The sequence below is a fragment of the Magnolia sinica genome, chromosome 5 (assembly GCF_029962835.1).
Source record: "Magnolia sinica isolate HGM2019 chromosome 5, MsV1, whole genome shotgun sequence".
Lineage (NCBI taxonomy): Eukaryota > Viridiplantae > Streptophyta > Magnoliopsida > Magnoliales > Magnoliaceae > Magnolia > Magnolia sinica.
Window position 1 is genome coordinate 14,946,311 of NC_080577.1, and position 18,451 is coordinate 14,964,761.

Below are 18,451 nucleotides of genomic sequence, written 5' to 3' on the forward strand. Positions count from 1 at the left end.
TTCTCTGTGAGAGAGCTGAATGTGTTCTTCAACCACTGACTTTCCTTTTTCCGCTGCTGAAGTCCTCGTTGCCATCGTCGTCTTCGTCGTCGTCATCCTAATAAATTTGATTATTGAATTTTATTTTATTTTTTTTAAAAAAAGCCAATTCAATACTTGCAATTGATCACATTTACTTTATTGAGATATATTGGTGTTATCGTAGAATTTTTAATTTTGGGAATGATGTGACCCTACGAGCCATCGCGCTCACACCCGTATAGATTGTTTTACAGGGTTTGTGCATGAAGAGCCAGTTGGAAATGATTGAAGACTTTTCCTTTGTTTATTTAAACATTAATTAAAAATCAATGTATTTTGTTATTTTTTTATTTTGAGAAAAAAATGCCAATTCAATACTTGCAATTGATCATATTTACTTTATTGAGATATATTGGTGTTATCATAGAATTTTTAATTTTGGGAATGATGTGACCCTACGAGCCGTCGCACTCACACCGGTATAGATTATTTTATAGGGTTTGTGCATGAAGAGCTAGGTGGGAATGATTGAAGACTTTTCCTCTGTTTATTTAAAAATTAATTAAAAATCAATGTATTTTGTTATTTTTTTTATTTTGAATGTCAATGTAATTAAAAAATCAAGGATTGATTAATAGACGCTATTTAACAACAACGATTATCATCCTTTCAATTGATTTGATTGCCTTGAAAATGCATGGAAATAATGTGGGTTGCGATGTATATTTTGTTTAAATTCAACTCACAGTCCAGGAATTCAAATCCGGGCCTGGCCAACTCGGATACCGAATTTCGAGGTGTGACAAGGTGAGTATTCATATTGAAGACCCCATGTGCATGTGTGAGCATCTGGAAGACCCCACACTGGGAAAATACACATGGGTTGCTTTAGGGAACGATTTGGACTGTTGGATTTGAGGGACATGACGATCGGGCGTTGGATCACATGGATTACATGATCGGACCGTTGATCATGGACCATTCTCATCATCATAGGACATTTATGTTTTAGGATTTAGTTTATGATTAATTTATGCTTTGGATACCTTAAGAGTGATTTTATTTAAGTTTTCATTAGACTGGGGTTATTTTGATCAAGAGTCATTAAACGGGGTCTAAATTGTAATTTTGAAAAGTCTTAAGATTGTATAAACGGGGGGAGGGAGGCGTGTGACCTCCTTAATGCTTGGTTTTGTTTATGAAAGAGAGAGAGAGAGAGAGAGAGAGAGAGAGAGAGAGAGAGAGAGAACTCTCTTGTTTTCTCTCTAATCTTCATGTGATGTAAAGATATCTTCCATGTGACTTAGAAGGAAGATCGGTGCGAGGCTTATCTTCATCAACGAAAGTGTGGGGCTTCCTTCAATCCCCACATTCATATCTCTTTATCAACAATTGAGGTATTTCTTCATGTTTCTTCTTTTCTTCTTCCCCCTTTCTCTAAAATTCATCAACAACCTTTCGATTCTCCTCCTTTACACCTTTCTCAACAAGCCGAACTATTAAAACAAAAAACAAAAACAAAACCCAACCCTACCTAGCCCACACGTGTGACCGTACAGCCACACATATGAACCCATAGGGCTGGTCGTACAATCCCACCCCTTGTCCCTTTGGCCTTCCACTACCCATATAATAAAACCCCTTCCTCCTTACCTATAAACCCTAAGCTTAACCGTAAATTTCTCAAATCTCTCAATTTCCCCAAATTCCCAAATCCTCGATCTTCAAATCCTTCAATTCACCTAAAATCCTTAACTTCCCTACATCCAAAACCTTGATTCCCATCTCTTAATACCTAAACCCTTTAATCCCTTTACTCGATTCCCCACTTTAACCTTAATTCACCCTTTCCCCTAAACTTTCCTAATCCTAGCTTCACCCACACCCAAATCTAGTAAACCCTAGGTAGTATCAGACCTTCATTTTTAAAATAGGCTTAACCCTATCCTATTTGGATATTTCTACATCCATTAGATCCTAATTCTCATGTTTAATGGTCTTGTAGGATGATGCTTGGCAACCTAGGCTTGAACTATGCATGATTTCCTTTTTAGAATCTTGATATTTGTGACAATGGTAGCAAGATTTATAGTTTTCATTAATTAATTTCAATTTGTTGATTGATCTCTCACATTATTTGAGTTCATGCATTGGTCCTACATCAAAGAGTATAAAGACTCAATCTCTTCCAAGTAGGCACCTAACCCACCTATTTGAGCACAACGAGAGGTCTCGCACATTTTCTAGGGCCATTTAGGATGTATGGTCCAAGTGCCCCTAATCAGGCTGTCTCCAAAAGGGTCACACACCCTTCACAGCTCCTTCAGCTCATGCCCTTGAATGTGCAGTCCAGTAGTAGGCTTCGCGCGTATCCCCCATCCTACCTTAGGCCAGTCTCGATCTGCCTCGGTGCTAAGGCATTGCAGGTCGCATACCCCTTACTCCAGGGCACACGCACCTTGGTTCATACCACCCCCTCAGCTAGCTAAGGCCAGTCTTAGGAGCCCCCTATGTGCTAAGGCATGAGAGGTTGCGCTCCCCCTTTCTAGGTCTATCTCCTTCATTAAATATACAGTTTTGATGCATCATTTATCATATTTGACATATGAGACCCCTAGCAATGCTGGAAATATTCATGTTGGTGTATGCCATAAGGCAACATGGCTATCTAAAGCCGACGCCTCTCAGGATATATGAAATGCATCATTTACTAGTATCCTGACAACCAGCTGAGTATTCGAGACGCCTAAATGGCAAAGGCTATCACTAGTACCTCAGCTTGATTGATGATCTGCGCGCTCTGAAAATGAAGATCTGGACACTATGTAGACAGAGGACCATAGATTAGGACCTCTATGCATCATTTGCATTAACTACTTTGTGCCGTGTAACATATTAGTTTTCTCAAATTTTTTACCTTTTAATCAAGGGTTTTTTACGCAAGAAATGTAATTAAAAAACATGTGCCAGACTATAGCCTAGAATGTATTTTGTTCCCAGATTAGTGAAAGCCTCTCGACAAGGCATATTTGAGTGAACATTGCTTACACGGGAGTTAATAACACCAAACCTATCATAAATCAGACATTTTTGTTGAACACCTGGAGAAAATAGTTCATCAAAGAGATATAAGATTTCCCAAAACTTCATTGAATCTACAACTTCGGTGTTTCAAAAATTGAAAGTATATTTGCTGTTTGGGGCTTTGGGGGTTCCTTCTTTCAAGGGTTGTAGCATGGAGGAAATAGAACTGCCTATTAGTGAGTCCTCTAACTAGGCCAAGATACCAGATTGACTTCTTGTCTATCCTTGTCCTTTGCCATTGTATATTTTGTATTAGTTTTAATTTTAAAATATAACCCAATTACCATTCCCAAAAAAAAAAAAAGACATTCCAAAAGTTACATCATCAAACAAAGTTTAATGAATAACATTACGAAAATGCAGTAACCACTTAACTACTCCATGGTATTTGAAGGCCTCTTAGTTCAATTTATTGCATTATCATACAGAGATCAGTCAATGATTCAATGAACAAAGTTCCTGTGAAGTGACAAAGCCCTTGAAGAAACCATCATGCATTTATGTTACCAATACTAAAATCATACCGTTGTTTCAATAATAACAGCTACTAGATTGAGCAGGAGTATAGCAGCTATTATGTATCCAAATGTATTGCTCCGCACAAAGGCCTTCAACTTTTCGGATAAAGGTGAATGGTAAAATGATGGGCAGTATTCAAACCAAGACGGCTGCAAAGAGATATACACTATCAGATCCATTATGTAAATATTTGCCATCTGTATAGATGGATTGTGCTCATTAAATGAAGAAAACAGAAATGTTCCAACTACAACATGAATAGGACCTAAACCAATTGTTGTCGTCATGCATTTCAACTTCATTAAAAATTGACTTACAGAAGCCCCTTTTTGGAATCTCAGTGCGATAGCATTGCAAAGGTCAGTAAATTCATCCAAATTAATCTGCAGTTGGAACAAATGGAACAAATGGAAACAACGTACTTGATCAGAGTAACAAAAACCAATAGTATACTGTACTACCCGATGAGCACAAACTCTAGAATGAAATTATACTGTCTAAGAATCTAAAACTTATATATTAGCATCATAATCGAAGCGGCACTAATATGGCCTTTAACATACACCTATGAGTAGGGCCCACAATCGATTTTAAACCCAAAAGATAGAAGTGTGATAGGGTGATTTTGAGCTGGATTGATAAACGGATTGGGCCTAGGGGAAGTTTGGCAATAGTTTCTATAAAGACCCAGCACAATCATGGGCCTGGAATCAAGCCTATTAGTTACTTAAATGGCCAGACTTGGGCCTAAAACTGAAGGCCACTACTGACGAAAACCTGAGCACAAGCCCAAATTTGAGGCCCAAATAAAATTGACCCATGCAAACCTCCACACACCTGATCTAATCATGTGATTGGTGATGAGTGGGATCTGGATGAACCTGCTTAGGTGGACCCCACCTTGTGAAGCATTGGCCCGCAAATATCAACCCTCTCTAATAGTTGTGAATAGGGATTACAAGCCAATTAAGGGCATTTTCATCATTTACTGAAAGACAGCTCCTTAAATAAACGGGCATTTGACAAACCTATGAAAAGTACAAGAATACAAAAACTGTTGATTAGCATGGTACCAAACAGAAATTTTAATATAAATAGGTGCCGGAATGTAAAACCTAATTAGCAAGGTACTGGCGTGTAAAAATCCTTCTCTTTGTAGAGAAATCCCAGAACCTAACATGAGTTGCTTTATGGCTTGTGCTGCGAATGTGTTGTAAGATGCCTTCTCCGTTATCTTTCTTCCTTTCTTGTGGTGAACCATTGAAGATTTCTCATCCAATCTGGACTTTTTTTGAGTTTTGATTCAAAATAGTCTCGGGGTTCAAGATTCAAGAATGGAATCAAGGAAATCTAGGTTTGAAGCCAACTGGGTTTCCAGTTGCGTCATGGTGTCACAATATTTGGCAAACATTGATATATGAATATGTTGAATATTCCACTTTCACCTGCATATATAGTAACCTTTTTCTTCCAGGGAAACTTTGTAGCCCTCAAAATTATGGTTCTGGTACCGTGACCATTTCAATATATGTCCTACGACTATATTTTCAAGTATGCATATTTTGCATGCATGTCTGTAAATGAGTGTACGCATGCAGCATGCGTGCGTGTCGAAGTGATGCTGACTATTTTTACATCATCTATAACAGAAGCTAAACACAAACATACATCTAGGTGTCTATTTTGTGTTTAAAATGAGTACTAAAAAATGAATTAAAAAAAAATGGAAAAGTCAAAATTTTCTAAGCCACCAACATGAATTTGTAAAAGAATAAATCAGATGTATGTTCATGCACCTGACCCAAAAGATATTTTGTTAGAATTATTACTGAACATAATTGGTTAGAAGTGCAATAAGTTTCCTGAACTAAGAAGTAAGAACTGCTTCCTGATTATGTGGCTAAAATGTAAAATAGCCGCCCCAAGATTATAATCCTCTGAACTTTAATAAGCAAACTTACCTTGAAATCACCACTATGATCCAGCTCGTTGAATATGAGTTCAAAATCTTCTCTTGAGATATTTGGCAAAGTCCTGAGAAAGATATAGAACAATGTCTAATGTATCATAGCCCCAAGGCTAGAGTCACGATAGGAATGAATCATGAAAACAAGATCATGACGAACTAAACCAAGTAAAATGGAGCTTGTCTAGAATAGATAGAGATGCATGCAAAATAGAACTAACTTCAAAATTGATGTCCAAATAAAAAGGTTAGCACTGCATTAATTCATTGTTGATTGAAAAAAAAAAAAATCATTGTTGATTGAAAAAAAAAACCTTGTGAAACCATAACAACCAAGAAGACCTATTTGTTTATAATAATCAGTGTTCGAATTATCTCCGATATTATCTTTATCTACAGCTCTGCGATACCGATAACACTGGTAGTATCAGAAATTTCATGTATTAGCAATGTATCGCTGAGTATCGTCAATGTATCAATATCACTAATGTAATCGCCAATATTTTCAACTATGTAAATTCTAGGCGTCGCTTGTATTGCCAATGCATCAATATCGTCTATGTATCACCAATATTTTTGACCATGTAAATTCTAAGTAATGCTTGTATCATAAGTGTATTGACGATATTCCAATAATATCGCCAATGTACATCAAATTTTTGTTTATTAGAAAAAAAAAAATTTATTTCATTTTTTTTTTCTTGGGCACATGATTGTATGTAGTGTTCAATTTGTCATTGATAATATTAATAATATCTCGATATTATCGATACCACAACATGTGTGATATTGAGATCACAATCTTTCGTTTCCTTCGCAATCGTTGATGATTTCTTGGTGAAATATCATGTGTTGTTGATATTTTGCAATATCGATGGATGTTTGGATGTTTAAATAGGACGGATGGGATGGTTAGACTGATTTCTTACAACAATACATGCTTTTAAAGCCCCATTAAATGGAAACTTGTTATATATGCATTCTTTTTGCAATTATTTTTTTTCTAAATATGCAAAAATGTGCGTTTTAATGTCCTGAAGTTTCGCTGAAAATTCTACCATTTTTCGCATGTCTCCCCGCATTTCCGGTTATCAACGATATTATCGGTGATATCGATATTGTTTCCATATCCTTAGCCAGCAAAACTTGTAGCGATACCGATATTTCGAACATTGTGTGTGTGTGTGTGTGTGTATTGAAGCCCCCCCAAAAAAAAAAACCACCTCTGGTTATGCATCATCTTGTAGAAGGATCTAACTAAGAAACGACATGTTCTATCCGCGGCCCAAATCATTTCATCCAAATCACCGGACGGGGAGACAAAGCGAAGCATATCAAGAAGACGAAGAAGCTCTTCCACCTCTTGGTCTAATTAGTCCCTTCTACATGGAGGAGTCCAATAGACATTAGTGCCGTTGAAGGAGAAACAAACCAACACTAACATATTTGGCACGGGCGAGAGCTGAACTAAATTGGGAAAGGCTTGAGCTAAAGGGGCATCGCCACACCACACATCATCCCAAAATCTAACTCAGGTCCCATCACCAATTGAGAAAGATATGCCCTTCTTAAAGACCGACTTGAGCGACATGATTAACCTCCATATGCTGGAGACCATGTAGAGGTAAGTTTCCTTGATCTCCCATCCCCCATCTGCAACCCATACTTGGAGGCAATCGTTTCCCTCCAAAAACACCCTTGTTCCATGCCAAACCGCCAAAGCCATTTCCCAAGGAGGGCGTTATTAATATCAAGAAGACCCCTCACCCCAACTCTTCCCTCATTGAGAGGTTCGTAGACTTCCTTCCACCGTGAAAGATGGAATTTGTGGCAGTCTTCCACACCTTTCCATGGAAAATCTCTTCTAAGCTTATCCAATTTCTTCTTAACCGAGGCAGGGCATTTAAAAAGGGACATGAAATAGAGGCATGTTAGCGAAAGCCGTCTTGATGAGAGTTAACCTCCCTCCCATGGAAAGGTAATGACTCCTCCACTTAGAGAGAACCTTCTCGATTCCCTCAATAACCCTGTCCCATAGATGAGTAGCAGGTTTCCCCACGCACAACGACAACCTTAAGTAAGAGGATGGGAGGGATCCTACCTTACAACCGAAGCTCAAAGCAAAAAAGAGAAACGCCATCTTTAGAGAGATGAATGCACAGTAACTAGCTTTTTCCCATATTAACCTTCAGTCCATAAACCGCCTCGAAACAAACAATGATCTTACATAAATTGTCCACCATAATTGAGTCAGCGTCACAGTAAATGATGGTATCGTCTGCAAATTGAAGGTGGGAGATAGGCGCTACCAGGTTGGAGACTCCAAACCCGCTTATGAGGCTAGACTATTGCCCTCTATATAGAATCCAACTGAAAGCCTCCACCACCATCAAAAATAAGAAGGGAGAGAGGGGATCACCCTCGCGAAGACCCCTAGAGGGTTTGAAGAAACCTTTAGGGAATCCATTCACAAGCATTGAGCACGCCACCGAGCAAACGCAAATCTAAATCCAACCTCTCCACTTAGCACCATAGCACATCCTTTTCAACAAGTAATTGATGAGTCCCACTCCACATGGTCGTACGTTTTCTCGATGTCTAGTTTGCAAATGATACCTGACCTTCTTTCTTTGAATCTGGAGTGAGGAGTGAAGACCAATTTTGTATTGAAGACCAACAATACAGATCATCATCATTATCAACATCATCTAAGCCTTGTCACAATCAATTATAGTGAGCTACATGAATCTTGTTCTGCCATTCCACTCTATGAAGGGCCATGAAGGGCCATACCTTCAGTTAGACCACAGGTCACTAAGTCTTTTCTTACTACCTCTATAACATCCGTAATGCCCTAGCATGAGTTTGGAATGTCATATTGTTTGGATTCATGATGAAAGCTATGGCATAAGTTCAACGCTAGCCGACAACCTAACGCAACCCACCTTTATCCAAGATAGGGACTGGCAATGAGTGCACAAAATTCCCACAAATGCAATGTAATAGACTATTACATAGGTAGATTATGATCAAGCGCTATCTAATAGTCTATTATGTGGAAGAGCAGGCACCTCTCATTAGGAGGTATCTCATTAGGAGGTAAGATCGCGCTTATCAAAGTTGCTCTCTCAAAGCTCCCTTTGTACTTCATGTCTCTATTCAAATGCTCAAAATTTGTCCTAGTTAGGATAGATAGGCTCAGAAGGGATTTCCTCTAACAAGGCGATGCGGCCAAAGGAAAGTTTCATTTACTAGATGGAAGGAGACCCTACAAGGAAGGGAGTGAGGGGATTAGAAGCTTGGAGGACATCAACGTTGCATTATTGGGAAAGGGGTCTGGAGATTTGAAATTGAAGAGGGAAGTCTCTAGAGGTCCATCATTACTAGAAAGTATGGTGTATCACACTTCAGTTGGTGGATCAAGTCTTCCTCCCTCTATATAGCTTCCTCCTTTTGGACGGCAGTTGCTCAATTGGTTGGAAAAGTTTTCAAGGGTATCGCTTTTTTTGTTAGGGAGAGGTGAAAGAGTTCAGTTTTGGGATGTCATCCGGCCTAGCGAGTCTCCGCTAAAATCGGTGTTCCCTAACCTTGCCACCCCTTTCCCCTCTTCGGATGTTTAGATAGTCCAATACTTAGTGGGGCTTGGGCCTCGCCTTTTGTAGGTGTAATCTTTCTTTTTTTTGCCAAGATTGATGATTTACTTCGCCTCCTCGATCATCTTCAAAGTGTTTGTCCGTCACCAGGGTGTTCAGACTCGCTAGTTTGGCTAAAGGATAAATTGGCAGTTTTTTTTGTGAAATCTCTCCTCCATCTCTATAAAGTCAGCTAAGGTGTACTGCCATATAGGCCCCATCTGGTCCTATGGAGCTCCACTTAAGGTTGCGGCTTTCACTTGGCTTGTTGGGAGAAAAAGAAGTCTAACCACTAATAATTTACGGAAGCGGGCTATAGTGTTTCCTAATGTGTGCTTTTTATGTATGAAAGATGCAAAATTTGTAGATCATTTCTTCATCCTAACCACTCCTTAGTTTGCTATGAGATTTGAGCCCAAAGGAACACTCGCATTCTCAAAGGTCTAGAAGCATTAATTGAGAAAACTTGTCTGCATATTATGGGTAATGTCATGTCTAGGCCATTTGTTCATTCATTGTTCGCCAATATCAATTTTTCATATTTTCAGGGCAACTCGAGGCAATGGTTGGGGGAGTATGAAAGTAATGCCAATTCTTTTAAAAGAGTGCTTGCTAGAAAAGGGAGAAGATTTTTAGTGGATGTGTGCCAATCCAATAAGTTCGACTGGTTACTCTTAGACGAGGTTGGGTCCACGACGATGGCATTTTCAGCCCTGATCATAGAAAATTCTAGAATCATGGCCCTCTATTTAGCAGTGAGGGAGGTAATGTGTATATCCACAACCATTTCCGCTAGTTGCCTATCACAATAGAAACCCCGCACATAGAAGTGTGCTCTTGGGCATCAGAGGCAAAGAAATATCATTGAGAAATGGATTTTATTTTTAAAGAGATTATATTTCTAGCAAGAGGGTTAATCCCATGGTGGTTGATCTAGCAAGATCTACAACAAACCGCCCTAATCTTTGTACTGGAAATTCCCTTCCCCTCCTTTATCTTGAACACACACACACACACACACACACACACACACACACACACATCATTGCCTTTTCAACAAAAGATTTAAAAAGTCCACAAAGTTGGTTTCCACACCCGCGGATTTGTGGAAGCTAAATTTTAATAGTAGCCAATGGAGAACCTAGATCTGATGAAGTAAAGGAATTATTCGAGATGATGGGTTGAAATTTTCAGGGAGGTCAGTTCCAATGAGGTTGAAATTAGACCAATATTATAAGGGATGGAGCTAATTTCTTCACACACCCTATCACGGAGAAACTATCAAGTTTAGTAGGAAATCCAGGACCCCCATCCGTTTTTTTTTTTTTTTTTTTTTTTTTTTAAGAAAGGTGGAAGCATGCCACCTGAGATTCATTAAGAAAGCAAGGGGTTACAGCAATTCGGGTGGGCCCCAACAAAAGAGATTTGGGCCCCACCTATCATATGCTCTACACCAAGTACAGAGATATACAACTGGACAGAAAAAAGAAAACCGCGAGAGGACCGAAGGGGCGACAAAGAGGGCCCGAGACAAGGAGAGCAGTGACACCCATCAATGGGCTGCAAAGGGGCTGCGGAAGACAGGGCCCAACTGCACCCAACCGAGCAAACAGTAGGAGGGGAAGGCCCGTGCTCGCCTTAGCCGATCCCAGTTTTGGGGCGAAAGTGCCAAATCTGGCCCACCCTAGATTTATCCAGGAGCAAGGAACCTCTGGCGGGCCGAGGAAGATCAACAAATTTGAGGAAAACTTGGTCTGGGACGCCGCTATTGGCTGTATGGGCAAGATAGGCGGAGCCATCAACGTTGAGTTTCATCCAATCCCTAGCCGGTTTTTCCCACCGAACAACCCTGCACATAGCAGATGGAGAGTGGGGGGCTGACGGGGCCTGGATGGAGCCCTGACGGGCTATCCCTTCCCAAACAATCCTGTCGACCTTGGTGAGATTAGAACCAATATCGACAAGCCAATTGGAGATGTTGCTGATGATGGGCCCAACTGAAAGCTGCTTACTCTCGAATTTGGCTCTATTTCTGTGAAGCCAAATTTCCCAAATAATGATGAAAGGGGCCAGGCCTTTGAGGAATTTCCGGGCTGAGGATTTGGAAGCCATTGTTGTCCACTGCTGAACATGGGATTGGATGGATTGGTTGGGGGGGATGGGGATGTGGAAAAGGCGCGCGAAGTGGCCCAAAACTTGAGATGCCACCTAACCAAGAACAAGAAGATGGTCGAGGTCTTCAATTTGGGGCCTAGAGAGGGCAGGAACTGGGCCATGGAGGGCTATGATGGGGATATTATTGAGGGTGGGTTGGGGGGATGGGTTTGCCGAAAAGGATAGGATGGGATTTGGGCCAAGAGGTTGGGGAGGGGGGGGAGGACGAGGGCAGGATCTGCTGAGATGCAGCTGCGGCTAAGAGGTAAAGTGGGAGATAGGGTGATTAGGTGGGCCGAGAGGGGGGCCGTGGTCCTGCTGGGGGATGGGGCGAGAGCAGGGTCTTAGGAATAGTAATAATAACGATAACAAATGGATGCCCTATGTTGCCTTAAAGAAGCAGGGTCTGTTAATCATGTTTCATCCATTGCAACTACGTCTTGGTGATTTCGAGAAAAGATTTAGTTATGTTTGATATGTATTGGTCCATGTTAGCATCCATCAAAGCATTCGTACAAGTTTGGCTCTAGGTGGGTCAAGAAAAGAAAAAAGGAAGGTGATTTTGGCCCCATTCCTTGATTACAGTTATCCGGTATGTGTGGGAGGAATGGAATAATAGGACCTTCAACAATAAGTGCACATCGATGAAAGCGATTTTCAAGAAGGTCAAGGGCGGGATTTAATTTTGGGCCTTGGGGATCCCTATTTCTAAGGGTTACAAAAAGTACTTGCATTTGGATGCTCGGGGTGTCTTATCGTAATTGTTGCATTTTGGCCTTGGATGATTGCTCACCATCCCTTCCCATTTGTTTCTTTTATTTTCCTTTGTCTTTAATAAATAAATAAATAATTGTGTTCTCTCTCAAGAAAGGGAGGGTAATCATCAGGTCAATGCATTGGCTGGAGGGGCAGAACTCCAATTTCAAGCTCTTATATTTGGCGATTCTATCCCGTTGTTTACTTTTCTGTGGTTTTGGGGAAAAAATCACTACATCTCTCAAAAAATTTAAACTCACTGTAGTTTTTTCTCTATTGGTATTTTATTCTCTGCATATTATTTTAGGGACATTTGAAATAATAATTTCCACAGCATGTGCATTTGTTTTCTCATCAAATACTCGCAAAATTGATATTGAATGTCAGACTATAATTGCATGAAGTAGGTAGGGAAATGACAACAGATTCAGGTGTGAGATCCAGGAAGCGTCTCTTCCAAAATTTTAGCGAGTATAAACAGCTAGGAAGCAGGAACAAAAGCACAAGTCCAAAGTGGGAGCGACACTGGTAGAAGGCTCCTGCAACTACATGTTGAACTATCCCACCTATCCTTTAGTGGTCAATATTAGAAACATAATGTTTAGACACGTTCTACTTCAAAGGAGAAAATATTTTATTACTTTTTTAGAAGTAAGACAAACAGTTCATTCAAAGCTAAAGAAAAGATACATCAATGTGGACCACAGCTTTAGGTAAACCATCAGCTAATGAATTTGCCTCTCTAACAACATGGCCAAATGACATGTTTAACCTTGCGGAATGGAAGCAAATTTCGCTGGATACAAATGACAGCCCCCAAGGCTCAGCTTGATCCTTGACCAACCATTTAATAGCATTAAAAGAGTCACATTTGACAGTAACAAAAACCTCCATGCTCCTAATGAGAAGCCTCAACTTTTCTTGAAGAGCAAGAGTCTCCACCTTCAACACATCACCTGCTAAGCTAGGCTTGAGGGCATAGAAATGATGTTTCCCTCATCGTCACAAAGTGCTCCTCTTACAACTTCCACCACCTCTGGGAAGGACACCAACAAGGCACAATGGGAGGTTGGGCTCCTTTATGCTCCACAAATCACCAATTAAACCCCACCCCCCCGCCCCCCCCGATTTCCGGCAATGGGAACAGCCACTTAATGATGCCAAAATTTTATGTGATCAATAATCTTCCCTTAGTGATCTTTTTTTTTCTCCTTTGAAAAATTTATTTCTTTCCTTCCAAATGTTCCAGCACAATGCCAATCGCAGTTCTTCCGAAAGAAGAAAAACCCTATCTCTAATTGTTCAAACCTCCCAACATGCACATTATTGTCTATTATTTCAAAAGCATATTGGTCTAACGTCATTTGGGCATATTGTATAAATGCACATATGTAATACATAGATGCACCCATATAGGATCGGGAGTCTAATTAGTTGTGGAAATCCCCATACCCACATTAATAGCAGGACGGATTCCACATATGCTCTCTTTTTTCTTCTTCTTTTTTAATACATGTAATAAAATGATTGCCAATGTTGTTTTTTTTATCAACTTTTTATTCAAAAGTAGTGACATTAGAAACAATTAGAACTTGGAAGACAAACTAATCCCTAAAAACTACAATGTATCTTAGTCATTTGGACCAGCATTTTTTATATTGGATTGGATCCCAAACACTCACCATTAAACAGATAAATATTCATCCAAACATTGCAGTTTGAAAGGTTCGCCATAACTCTTACACACATTGAGATACCATATAAATTTGGGGCAAAAGGACAACATAAAAAGTGATTGGATAAATTTTTCAATAATGCTTGAATAACATTTTTCCTTGCATGATGACAGTTTGCATGGCTCAACAAGAGAAGCAAGTGCCTGGATTTCTCTGTTATGCATGAAGAATGCAAACTTCATTTCAACAATATGATGGGATAATAGAAAACTCCCAACCTAACTAAAATAATGCGAGCCACATTACAATGTAGTTTCCTCTTACTCTAGGGATGACAGTTTGAATTTTAATGACAATTAGCCAGAAAAAACATATTATTATCATCATCATAGCCTTGTCCCAGCAATTGGGTGTCAGCTATACAAGCATATCATTTGAAAATCAACTAGGCAAAGAAACCATATTGAGGCCCTTAATGCTCTGTAAATATTTTCTGCATGAAAATGTAGTGCAAAAATGAGTTATACCTGTACTTACTCAACTCTTCAAACAGATGAATACACTGCATTTTGTCAAGATATCCGAGCTTCTGTTGATGTGCAAAACACGAGTCCACTATCACATGTGTCACTCGAATATAGAACCCAAAAGAGAAGGAAAGAAAAAAAAAAAATCCTACTTAGAAGAATGCATAGGTTTATATCACTTGATTAGTGATGGAATTAAATTATTTCAAATGAATCCATTGTCATCTCTTCTCCAAAATGAAATGAATGAATAAATAAAGAAATAAAGAAAAAAAACTTCTCTAAGGCCATGTTTGGATTCATGGGAACAGGGGAAAGCATAGTTTGATGGGAAATGTCATTTCCAGTAAACTGGTGGAAGGAAATTTTAGATTAGTTGTCAAGTTAGACTAAGTCAAGTGACAACCAGTTTTCACTTGTATGACCTGAGAAAGTCATAAATAATTTTGAGTATTCTGCTTCTAATGTTATCGCCATTTTCAGTTATAGCCATAGTTTCTGGTGGGACAGTAGGTAAACGCTTTTGGAAATTAACTTGGAGTCAGGCATTTAACTGTGATGGTGTTTTAGCTGATGCATCACAGGTGCTGTTTATTTTAATAGTGCTGAACTAGTTTACTTTTTTCTGTTTTCAAAATATTCAAGTAAATTGCAGGACATAAGTTTGGAGCAACATTTATGAAAATACATTAGTTTATGTCAAACAACCATTTACTCCAAAAGCTTAAGCTGTCAGAATGTGGTGTATCAATGTATATCAAGGGACTTTATCACTTCAACACCCCCCTGCACGTGCGAGGTGGGAACTCCACATGGGAACATATTGACAAAGGTGGAGGGACACTCACACCATAAATAGGCCGGGCTTAATTTCCCGGTCCCTGTGCCGGACCTAATTTTCCTAACCCCCCGTGGGAGAATAATATATTAGCGAGGCATATTTGCTACTCTCGAGATTCGAACATAGGACCTTCCGCTCTGATACCATGTCAAACAACCATTTACTCCAAAAGCTTAAGCTGTTAGAGTGTGGTGTATCAATGTATATCAAGGGACTTTATCACTTCAACAGTTTAGTCATATGTAAGATATATAACTTTGCAAATCAGGTCTTTATCATACAATAGAGACTGAAATACATAAATAAATTATCCAAATTTTGTCAGTTAAAAGTGGCAGGTTGACGTATCTCATGCCTTTAGTGATTGTGAATTCCTTCCAAGGTATTCCATAACAGTAACGGTGACCGTAATGGCTACTGTCATTACCATTACGATATGGGACATAATAGCCGTTATGGCCTTTTTCCTTTTTCTTTTCTTTTCTTTTTTTTTTCTTTTTTTATTTGAAAAAAAATAAATATGTTTCAGCCTGTTACGGGCCATTTTTTCTGTAACAGCCATTTCGGCCCTGTAACATGTAATGGTTAGCACATTTACCATTACGTTACGTCCATTACGTAACTGTTTTAGCATACCTTGATTGCTTCAAATGGAAACAGGTTTTGTGATTTTATTGAGCCCAATTTCGAGAGGAGTGGTCATAATGAAGAGGTTCCTTAATTCTTATAGCTACTGTTGAAACAGTGGATCATGAAAAGAACTATGGTAAATTGTTTCTTTTATTAGCTATGATCAATCATTGAGGGTTAAGGGTAGGACTAAAGAGTACAAGTGTTGAAATTAACATTTACTAGTAAAAGAGATGGAAAAGAAATCAATGAAGTCCTACCAGATCGACTTACACGATTATCAACTAGACTGAAAGCCTTTTTTAGCATACGTGTCCTCATGGAGTCCATCTCAAAAACTTGCTTCGCAAGCTGCAAAGAAGAGGTAGAGTAAGCACATGTCTAGGTGATACGTGGAGATGCCATTCTTTGCATGGACTTCAAGGTTGAAAAAAATGACTTTTTGCTCAAACATGCAGTAAGTGTCTGCAGCAATTACGAATACAGTGTAAAAGAAACCACAGCTTTTTCTGCTTTCTACTCACACAAGATATCAAGTCAACAAAGTAAGCACCTGATCTTTGAAGCTATCATATACAACAGCAAGAATCAGATTGGTGAGGAAGTACACCCCTAATAGCACGTAAAGAACAAAAAATATGGAAGACCAACGAGAAGTCCTGTTCAAGAACATGCAGAAATAACGATAGTAAGTGCCAGGAGTACAAAGAAGGTTGAATGATGAAAAACCATTTTGGGTTTCAGAATGTTGATAGCACAAATAGACAAGCCATCATAAATAACTATCATGGCCCCATGTATAACAAATTAACACAATACAAGAAAACCTACGGGCTTTGTTCCACCAGTTACCACGGTAATGTGATGGAAATGTGCAATGATTACAAATTACTTTACCTGTCACCTGAGTCCTGACAACATCTGCATTTGACCGCCGGCGCCGGTTCCCGTGTTTGGTTTATCACCGGTAAAATCAAAATGATGGCATTTTTACATTACTTTAATGTCAAATCATCACCAAAATACACTGATGTTGCTGTTTGGATTCAAGATTTTCACGCTAATGCCATGAAAAAGTACAATGATTACAAATTCCTTTACCTATCTCCTGAATACATCTGCATTTGAACTATGACTCCTGTGTTTGGTTTGGCGGTGGTAAAATCATAATATGACGCATTTCCTTTACATTACCAGGATAATTGGCGAAACAAACAGGCCCTAAGGAAAGAAATGGGGTAATGAAAATGAAAGGTATATTTCCATGATTATTTTGCAGTCACGTGAATTTGTGAGAGGAAAAATTGCATATTCAGAATGGTGTTTACTGCCCTTGAAGATCACCATCCATAGTTTTATATAAAGTGTTTGCACTTGTTAGACCTCTGCATGGACCATAGACCCTTGTTAAACTCCAACTTCATTTGCAACAAAGTCCTAAACTGTGACAACTATTGACAGGATGTTGGCATTCATGCAGGCCAATCCAGAATGTCCATATCATGGGTGCCATTATGGATGGACAATTGCCCAAAAATTACAATGAGGGATGATGTCAACCATCTAATTTTTCTTGAAGAAGTTGGAAAGCTGACCAATTTCTTAGGCATCCATTTGATTGCCACCAATCAGAAGGCAAAGAATTAGGTTCATCTGGTCAATAGGAATTTCCAACTGTGTGCCACTCATAATCGAGGCCATGATTTGGAATGTATGGCAACAGGTGAACCATGGTTGAGTCGCCACAATGCAGTCCTGTGTCACAAGTGCACATAGGAGTCTAGCCTTTTCCAGTTTGTTTTTCTATTTCATTTCTTGAGTTCTTTTTCTTTAGAAGTTTCTTTTATATATATATATATATATAGAAGAGGTGATTGGACTACTACCGTTGAAACCTTTTTAGGGCCCACCTTGATGTTTATTTTCCATCTAACCTGTTCATTAGGCAATATATACCTTGAGGAAGGGAAAACAGAAACATCAACTTATTCTGAGTTTTTTTTTACCCCCAAAAAGTTTCACAGTAAACATATAATTCACACTGTTTCCTATGGTATGGTCCACTTGAGCTTTGCATGTGCTTCGTTTTTTTGTTCATGCCATAAAAGGATCCAGAAAAATGGACCGACAACACATCTTAGTAGGGTCCACTAAAGTTCCACACTTCAAAACATTCCCCTTTTCTCCTCTCGAATCGTATTGGGTACTGCCAACTCAATTTGTGAATGTCTATTGAATATCTCGTTTGACAGGATTGTTAGAGCAATGCAAATGAGTAAAACGGTGTGAGAAACAGGGAGCAAGATAGATAGCTCTTTGCAAGGAGAATTTGGTTTCCTGGAAATTGTTTTCTGACTCTCGCTCCATGTGGGGAGTTTTTCTACTTTACTATTGATTTTATTTGCTGATTTTATTTTTTTTTAATAATTCCTAAAATCCCCTCAAACAGAAATATATATATATATATATGGGAAAAGGTACTATGCGCTCGACCTCACAAGTCCGTCCCATGAGGTCGAGCTGTGTGGGCCCCACCGTGATGCGTTTCGAACATCTACCCCATCAGTCAGATGCACCATTCCATCGTGGGCCTAGGTCTCAAAAATCAAGTCAATCCGTGACTTGTGTGGGCCACACCACATACA

The 18,451-nt window shown here is 39.2% G+C and overlaps 1 protein-coding gene across 1 annotated transcript in view; it reads right to left on the reverse strand.

Moving 5' to 3' along the window:
- Positions 1 to 18,451, reverse strand: part of LOC131245529 (two pore calcium channel protein 1B) — a 106,228-nt gene that overhangs the window by 52,827 nt on the left and 34,950 nt on the right. The window contains exons 8-13 of the mRNA XM_058245054.1: positions 16,360 to 16,465; positions 16,080 to 16,157; positions 14,336 to 14,397; positions 5,586 to 5,658; positions 3,942 to 4,007; positions 3,630 to 3,773 (exon numbers count right to left, since the gene is read on the reverse strand). Coding sequence (XP_058101037.1) covers positions 3,630 to 3,773; positions 3,942 to 4,007; positions 5,586 to 5,658; positions 14,336 to 14,397; positions 16,080 to 16,157; positions 16,360 to 16,465 — 529 coding nt within the window. The remainder of the gene's footprint in view (positions 1 to 3,629; positions 3,774 to 3,941; positions 4,008 to 5,585; positions 5,659 to 14,335; positions 14,398 to 16,079; positions 16,158 to 16,359; positions 16,466 to 18,451) is intronic.